We start from the raw sequence: 8,902 nt of genomic DNA on the forward strand, positions 1-8,902 counted from the left end.
AGACCTCTGACTTCTCCCACCCAGAGGGGCCGCAGCAGCCGGTCTCGGGAACTTTTGATCGGGGCTCTTTAGGTCCCCTGCCCCTCCTTGGACCAGTCACACGCAGGGACCCAACCTGTAGTAGGGGAACAGGTACTGCCATCAGCAGCCCCAGAGGGGTTCCACAGAACTGGGAAGGGCTCATCCTCAGATGCATGTTAATTCAGTACTTTCCTGGCGGTCAAGTGGTTAGGTCCACGCTTCCACAGGAGGGGGCATGGGTTCAGTATCTGGTTGGGGAGCTAAGACCCTACAAGGCGCAGGGCATGACCAAAACAAAACAAAAAACAAGCGTAGGCAAGAGCTAGAAAAATCCCAAGCAGGAGAAGACCAAGAAAGAAGGAACGCTTTCTCCTGTTAAGAGCTAGTTACGGACTAAGCAAGGGAAGATAAATATGTACTGAAAATTACATGTCTAGTTTAATTGTGAGGGATGAAGACAGACAGCTGAGGGCCATCCAAGCAGAACTGTAGTGTCCCAGTGAGCTCGAGTAAGTTGGCTGACTTGACATTGGTAGGTTGACATTCTTTTTCTTTTTTTGGCATTACTCGGAGTTTGTATCTTTTTTTTTTTTTTTCGGAGTTTGTATCTTAAGCTACCCGTTTCTCATGGGTCTCTCTTTTGTTTTGAATGAAGGCGGCCTCAATGATCCATCCCAAAGAGGTGCCCCCTGAAGCCATCCTGCTGGCCGTCTACCTTGAGCTACAGAATGGTGAGTGGTTCTTCTCTTGACTATAGCCCTGCAGAGAGCCAGAGATTTTTGGTGTCTGCTTTTTCTCTTAGAAACGGAAGAGATATTAACCATCACATTCTTGTAAACAAGGGAGTTTCTGATATCTTACAAATTCTTAGTTCTTGCAGGTTAAGTGTATATCATTTTATCTGTGAAAATCCAGAATAGCATAACTTCTGACAATTATAATTCATCCCTACTAATTAACCTTTCTCTCAGGCATCCAAATGACTCTTAATTGAGAACCTGAGACAGAGTGCAGTGGTTTTGGGTTGTACACCTTAGTGTTTTAAACACAGATGTCGTTAATAAGCTTTGCCGTAAGCCAGTTCCTGCTGAGGATTTTTTATTCAAGCCTAAGTCCAGGTCATGCCGCTGGGGGCATATATGACCTAGAAGAAAGGCTGTGGGCCGTACATGAGAGATGATGTGAAGTAGAAAAGGAGAGCTGAATGGGAGAGATGAGGGGGGACAGAAGCATTAAGAGTTGTTCGTCATACCCCCTTGCTGATCGTGGAAATCCTTACGAGCCTCCCCTCTTTTTATTGCTGAAGAAGGCGCCCAGCAGGCCTCGTCCTCCTGAAAGGCGTGGCAGGGTTAGTGCACAGTCTAGAGCCCTTTTAAGTTCTCCAACTGGGCTCCACCTTAAAATCAGTACAGAGCTTCTAACAATTCTGTCCCCTGGCTCACACGCTGAATTTCTTAAATCAGCATTTCCCAGGACGGCGCAGGGGCATTACGTGATTCTAGTGTCCAGCAGCGGCCGCAGACCACTGCTCTTCTCCATCGTCTTTTCCTCCCTTTTGAGACTTGACGGGCTTGCTTTGTTAGGTGGTGCTATTGTTATATGCTTTTTTGTAATGGGAAGTGTTTTTATAGGTAATACCCAGCTGGCCTTACAGATCATCAAAAGGAATCAGCTGCTCCCTGCAGTGAAAACACTCTCTGAAATGAGAAAGAAGCCAGTGTTCCAGCCCGTCCACCCGATCCAGCCCATCCAAATGCCAGCGTTCACTGTGCAGAGAAAGTGATAGTGTGCCCGTGGAAAACTGTTACCTGAGACCCAGGGGAATATTTACAAGCCTTTTTAGTTGTATCACAGCAAAATGAATAAAAGACAGATGCTGAAGGGTGCTAGTTTTGAAGACACAATTTTGAAACAATTTTAACCCCTGATTTTTATTTTATTTTATTTTTTTTAATTTTTTTTGGCTGGAAGCTTAATACAGTTAAGGATTCACAAACTCATTTTCATCTGTTTTCCGTATAATCTTTGCTAGATTATTCATTTTAAGCCATTATGTGATATATCTGTCAAAGGCAATTAAAGCAGTCTTATCAGAACAGTCTTGTTAAATACATTTTGTCTTTTTTGCAATGGTTACAATATGTTGGCATTCAAGATTTCATGTTAAAGTTTTAAAAATGGATACCACATCATGAGCAGATGAGTAGCCAGGCCAGAGGTTGCGCAGGGCAGAAGGCAGGGGAGGCTGACGTGTCATGACCTAGTTGTGACTGAAGGGGCCAGAAAATGCATATAGTAAGACCCATAGGGCTAGTCAGGTTGGGTTAAGAAGCGTTGACTGATAGGAATCAATTACGGCTTAAAAATTACAGATGACAACAAACAGCATTCAGGGCACTGGCCACGTTCACCCTCCTGTACTGTCAGGCAGAAGCACCAGTTAGGGAGTCTGTGAGCAGGGAGTTCAAGGCTCATCGCTAATCACGTTGCAGATGCAAATGGGAACTTAAAAGCTTCTTTCTCATAAAAGACAGGTATGTGTTGTGGGATTGACCTGGCCAAAATTTGTCGATAAGGTCAATACGTTAAACTTAAAAGCAGGGAAAACAAAACACTCTGCAGACTGACTCTGGAGAACCTGGGTGACCTCCCAGTCAGTATCAGGCTTGGTGGCCTCATGAAAGCTGGCCATTCAGGATCGTCCCTGCTGCCAGCATCTCTCTAGTTCCTGACCTGGAAGACCGGGTTCACACTAGCTGAATGTACACGGTTCCTCAGTTTTCACAAATGGGAGAGGGGAGCGTTTAGAGAAGCACATGGTTTTATCAGAAACTGCATCTGAATTATTCTGTTGCTGAAACCAAACATTTTAGTTAGGGATCTACAGGAACTGAGTGTGATGTGACCAGACACTACCCAGGAGTGACTCGGAGAAGGGGGCGCGGTTTTCCTTCCGTTTGAACGTGGGATGGGTGTGCACAGGTCTCCTGCTCTTGGCATGTGCCAGTTGCCTTCCCTGGTGGCTCCGCAGTCAAGAGTCCGCCTGCCCGTGCAGGAGACGCAGGTTCGATCCCTGGGTCAGGAAGATTCCCTGGAGAAGGAAATGGCAACCCACTCCAGTATGCTCGTCTGGAGAATCCCATGGACAGAGGAGCCTGGCGGGGCTACAGTCCATAGGGTTGCAAAAGAGTCGGACACGACTTAGTGATTAAACAACAAGTTGTTTTATATACAGAGTAGATTCCTTCCTGGAGGATACGGAAAACAGAGGTGGGGGCCCTCTCGAAGCCTTTTCCAGATGAGATGGGAGTCGTCGGCTGCACCAGTATTTGTCCAAATCTGCAGGAGCTGCTTCCCCACGCCCCAGATCTGCGGCAGGTCTGTGGGACCCACATGTGTGCCGCAGGATGGTGGCAGCTTTGCCTGTTGCTGTTCAGTCGCTCAGTCGTTTCCAGCTCTTTGGGACCCCATGGACCGCAGCACACCGGGCTTCCCTGTCCTTGACTGCCTCTCCAAGTTTGCTCAAACTCACGTCCATTAAGTCATTGATGCCACATCTCCTGTCACCCCCTTCTCCTCCTGCCCTCTGTCTGTCCCAGCATCAGCGTCTTTGGCAGTGAGTCAGCTTTTCGCATCAGGTGGCCAAAGGATTAGAGCTTAACAAGGGCATTTTCCAGACAAAGCCCACCCGCTTCATAAATTGCGAGCCCACCAGGTCTTGGTAGCATATGGGTGGTAAAAGGCCTGTAATTGAATCGAAGGCAATACATCTTTGGAGACATCTCAAGAAACTGAAACTTCCCCCACTTGCTGATTAGTTAGAGGGAAAGCAGGAAGAGCTAAGAGGCCGATGAGGCCCCAGGTTGCTGTTTAAGAATACCCTTGGCTGTGAGTAGCACAAAGTGGATCCGTGACTTAAAGATAGTCTCTATCCCACTTGAGAAGGGGTTCCGAAGGCAGCTGGTGACCTTGGCTTTGGTGCCCAGTGATGCTCTCAGGGACTCAGCTCTGTTTTCCCACAGAGCATCTGGACGTTTGTCCCCCTGGTCACAGGATGTTCCAGCATCATATCTGCACTGAAGCAAGAAGACGCAGGCAAGACCTCCCTGGGGGTCCAGTGGTGAAGAATCCTCTTGCCAGTGCAGGGAACACAGGTTGGATCCCTGGTCCAGGAAGATTCCATGCACCGCGGGGCAACGAAGCCCATGCTCCGCAGCAAGAAAAACCACCACGAGGAGAGCCCTGAGCTGCGCAGCGAAGAGTAGCCCCCACTCACCGCAATTAGAGAAAGCCCGCTCGAAGCAGCAAAGACCCAGCGCAGCCAAAAATAAAATTTGAAAAGAAGAGGGTAAAGGCACCCTGTCGTGATCAGAAACCATCAGGAACAAAGTTTCCCCAGAAACCCTCAGCAAACCTCAGCCTCCATCTCCTCTGTAGTTCAAATCATGTATCCATCCTTAGCTGCAGGTGCTGGTACAACGCTGCACATCTTACGAGAAGGCTGGTGAAGCGTTTTCCCAGCCGGAGCGCTCTAGATCTGATGCACTGTTGTCAAATTCTGACCCCAGCAGTCCAGCTCTCCCCTCCACAGCCGCCCTCAGCAGATCTGGGCGCAGTAAATGTAGGCTCTTCACCTCTGTGACTTGTCTTTCTGAGTCCACCAGCCAGGAAGGCTTCTCCCACTCATTTTTTCCACCACAGTCTGAACCACCATCTCTGCTAATGGAGGGGCTTCCCTGGTAGCTCAGCTGGTAAAGAATCCGCCTGCAGAAAACAACAAAATTCTGTAAAGCCACTGTACTTCAATAAAAGAGGAAAAGAATCCTCCTGCAATGCAGGAGACGCTGGTTCGATTCCTGGGTCGGGAAGATCCCCTGGAGAAGGGATAGGCTACCCATTCCAGTATCCTTGGGCTTCCCTGGTGGCTCAGCTGGTAAAGAAGCTCCATATTCTGGCCTGGAAAATTCCATATAGTCCATGGGGTCACAGAGTCAATCACAACTGAGCAACTTTCGCTTACTGCTAATGGAGTTAACCCTAACTGTGCTGAGAGGTTTTAGATGCCATGTCCTGGAAGTTTTTCCTCACTGTCCCAATTTCTCCACCCACCCTCCGCCTCCCCCAACCCTTTGTGTCTCGATCATACCTTTCTTCTATGGTAGATGATGTTCTGCAGTTTAACAGGTGGGGGCTCTCAAAGGGTGGTCTCACAGCTGATGGGGTTGTGGATTCTGAGACAGCCCTCCTTAGCTTTTGTTCAAGCCCCACCACCTGTTCAGCAGCCCAGTGGGCCAGAATTCACAGCATGGGTCCCTTCACAGACTGCACAGGGCGGTCCCCAGCAGAGCCAGTGCCTTTAAGGGTCTCTCCTGCCCCGCTTGTACCCCCACCCCCTTCTCAGAACAGCACTCTGGGTGTTCCCACCATGCAGAACCCCTTATGGGCCAGTCTGCTGGGAGCTCTGCCCCTAACACAACCCAAGTGCCTTGATCTCTGTTGAGCTTTTTGACCCTCTGCACAATGAAGCTAACTTTCCTCAGGGCCTCCTGTGAAAATTAAAATGAGATGCCCGAATGCAAAGCCATTCACTACAGGTGAGTGCATTTACCTTCCTGTTGCCCAAAGGACCTGCTCAGCCCAGTCATCCTCGATGACTTGGAAGCCACCTGGAGGAAGGTGACCAGTGCCATTGTGAACCCTAGAGCCAGACTGCTGGACTGGCTTCAAATCTCAGCTCTCTCACCGAGACAGACTTGATCTGCAACATGGTATTTTGCCTCTTTGTGCCTGTTTCTTTCTTCATCTGTGAAGTGAGGACAATAACAGTCCCTCTCTCACAGACTTCGAATGAGGTTTAAAGCCCTGGACATTGTTGTTGCCGGATATGAGCTCCAGCTGTTCAAAAGGAAATTCTTAATTTTTTTACTGTGTAATATGAAGGATAATCAAAGCAGACTGCTGAGCCACTGGAACTAGGGAGTTGGGTGGTAGAGAGCGAGGGGACCTTTCCAGGTAAATGACTGCCTCCTGAGCTCCAGCTGTGTCCAGTGTCTGGGCCACGAGGGGTGTTCAGTTTATAGGGGTATCATCCTATGTTCTCATCCTATACGTAACCTGCCTCACCCAGGCCCTCCTCACCCAGGCCCTCCTCCTTTGACAGGAGGTCCCTTCCCCACCCTTTCCTCCTCTCATCGGCACCGCAGCACAGCTCCAACCCCCCAGAGAGGTCTCTGCACACCAACCACTCCCCTCTCCCCACTGAACCTCTCTTACATCCAGCGTCTTACATCCAGACTGGAATCTGCTGTCCCCCAGAGTGGTCACCATTTCCCATCCCTAGGACTCGGCTCCTGTTTCAGTGTGTACACACTCCGGCCCTTTCACTCGGCCCCTTGGTCCCTAACTCCCAGGGAGATTCCCTGCTCTGTCCCAAGCCTTCATTCATTCCACACATGCTACCCAGAGGTACTTCGGGGATGGTAAGCTTTTCGGGGGAGCCCCCATGGTAACCTGGCAGATTTTTCAGTCTGAATCTACTTCTTTTCTTCATCATCTTTTCTTCCCCTTCCTGGATCCTGAATACTTTGAAAACAGGACTGTGTGTGTACAGTGTGTGGATTGTTCTAGATAATAAAGTCTGCAGCACAGATTCTGGGTGCCTTCCTTTCTGGGTCGGGCAGTGTCACAGGAACTGCTTCTCTCAAGGTGGGGATGGCTTATTAACATAATCCCAGGGTTTGCGGGGGGCCTCAGCATCCTTGACCCTCTGAGCCTCATCAAGCCAGTTAAATAGTGACCCAGCATGGGTGGGTTACTGGTCAAACTCAGCCAGCCCAGCCTAAAGGAACCAAACCTATACCTTCACAGAGCAGTTTGCACACTAGGCTTGGCTTCCTCCCTGGGAAGAACCGGGCTGACGTGCCGGCTCCTGGGTGGGAGTGGGAGTGCCCCGGGAGGAGGCACCGCAGTTCATTAGCCCCCTCATTTGGGGCAAAGGGGATCCGTGTGGTGACAAACAATTGTCCAGGAGGATTTAGGCGGATTTGGCCAAGTGTCCCTGTGGGCCCCAAGCCTCCTCCTAATCCAGTCCACATTTCTGGCTACTTAGGATCACATTAAATGTCAAAGCCGGCGTTTAGGGAAATATCTACATTTCGGATGCATCGCCCTAGTCAAAAGAAAAGCTGGAGCGAACCTTCGAGCATTTGGCGCGAGAGGCGCTCTGTGTGGTCCGAAGTGTGAATGGGGAGAGGGGGGCGGCGCCCTCGCGGCCTCCCCGCCCAGGAATGCGGGCTTTTCACATGTAGAAAATGCTAATGCTTTGTCCCAGCCTCGGCCTCCCGGAGGCGCGGAGGCGCCCGGCCGGATTGTCCCAGCTGCATTTGCATGTGAGCGGCCCCTGGTCCCCGCGTCCCCACCCCCTGCGCGCCTCGGCCTCCCCCAGCGCGGCTTTCCTGGGGCTTGTGGGACTGCGCGCCGGCCGCCTGCAAGCGCCCTCTGCCCTCACTGAATCCCTGCTAAAGCCACAGGTAGCTAGCTACTCTGGACGAATAGCCTTTCCCCGGAGGCAGCAGGCAGGTGAATTTTATTTTTTTTACTCCCGTTTCAAAATTTTATTTCACACTTTCAGTTACTTTATAGGACACAGTGTAAGTCCATCGAGGCAGATCAAGAGTTTGCATGAACCATCCTCTCCAGTCTCCGCGATGGTCTGTGGCAAGAACCTGGCGTTTGATGTGACATTTTCCCCCCCCAGGGGCTGCAAAGTCACCATTACTCGCGCGGCTCATCCTCAGAAGGAGCAGCCGAGGGCCCGCAGGTGGCGGGGGCAGGGGAGACTCCAAAGGACTAAGCGCGGGCCGCGGCGAAGGCGCGCGCGGTCTGGGAGGAACCTGCTCGGCCAGCGCGGTGCGCGGGCCTCGGGGCTCAGGGCGCCACCTGCTGGCGGCTGGGTCGACGCCACGAACCGGCCCAGAGGAGCCGAGGTGGTGCCGGCCCGGGGAGCCCCTCTTTCCCCGCCAGGCTCCACGTTTACCGGCTCGGAAAGCCATCCCACCGGAGGGCGCCGCGAATTAGCGACCCAGCATGTCCCAGCGCCGAGCTTTCGTTCTGGCCGACCCCCGGGGGCCCAAATGCAGGCGGAAAACATAACGAGATCCTGCCCAACAAACGTAACTCCCTTCCCTCCAATCCTTACAGTGTTTCTTTGATTAATTACATTCCTTCTCATTTTACTAATTTTCTTATATTTATTGTGTTGGCTTTATTTTTAGTTGTTATAGTAATTTTCTTCTATTTCATTTTTGTTTCGTTATTCCACTTTATTATTTTACTCGGCTTATTATTTCATTTTATATCCATTTTGTTTTTACTAGCTTTATTTCATTTGATCTGCTTTTATTTTTATTTTCTCTTTATTCTATTTTTTATTCATTTTATCTCATTAATTCATTTGTTTTTATTGTCTATTACTTTATTTGTGGTTGAAGGGAAAAGATGGATATCTTTTTCATCCTGTCCTGAGGTGTATGTATTTTCCTGCCTCTGAGTTTTAATAGTGAAAATGAATACACTTCAGCTCATTATTTGCAGTGTCTGTCTCATCTCCACAACTAAATTGGAAGCACCTGCAAAGTCGGGAACAAGGTTTGATGTCATCATTCGGCCAGGGACATGTGTTGACCAAAAGCCATTAATAAATATTTCTCCAGTTGACACAATGTGCAACCCACACTGCATGTTTGATCAATCAGATATTTAAACTCCATCAAGGTACCTGCTCTGGGCACAGACTCCCAGTCTCTAGAGCTCCAAGCCAAAATTAGGATGGGAGACAAGGACCCAGGAACTGGAACAAAGCATCATGGAGGAAGTTTCACTT

At 49.9% G+C, this 8,902-nt stretch overlaps 1 protein-coding gene across 3 annotated transcripts in view; it reads left to right on the plus strand.

Annotated features, from left to right (window-relative positions):
• The window catches only part of CNOT10 (CCR4-NOT transcription complex subunit 10), a 58,468-nt gene extending 56,351 nt beyond the window's left edge, over nucleotides 1-2,117 (plus strand). For all 3 annotated transcript variants that reach the window (XM_061395751.1, XM_061395750.1, XM_061395749.1), the window contains exons 18-19: nucleotides 677-752; nucleotides 1,653-2,117. In XM_061395751.1, coding sequence (XP_061251735.1) covers nucleotides 677-752; nucleotides 1,653-1,804 — 228 coding nt within the window. In that variant the 3' untranslated portion in view covers nucleotides 1,805-2,117. The remainder of the gene's footprint in view (nucleotides 1-676; nucleotides 753-1,652) is intronic.
• The last annotated feature ends 6,785 nt before the right edge of the window (nucleotides 2,118-8,902 follow it).

Source organism: Bos javanicus, chromosome 22 (genome assembly GCF_032452875.1).
Source record: "Bos javanicus breed banteng chromosome 22, ARS-OSU_banteng_1.0, whole genome shotgun sequence".
NCBI lineage: Eukaryota > Metazoa > Chordata > Mammalia > Artiodactyla > Bovidae > Bos > Bos javanicus.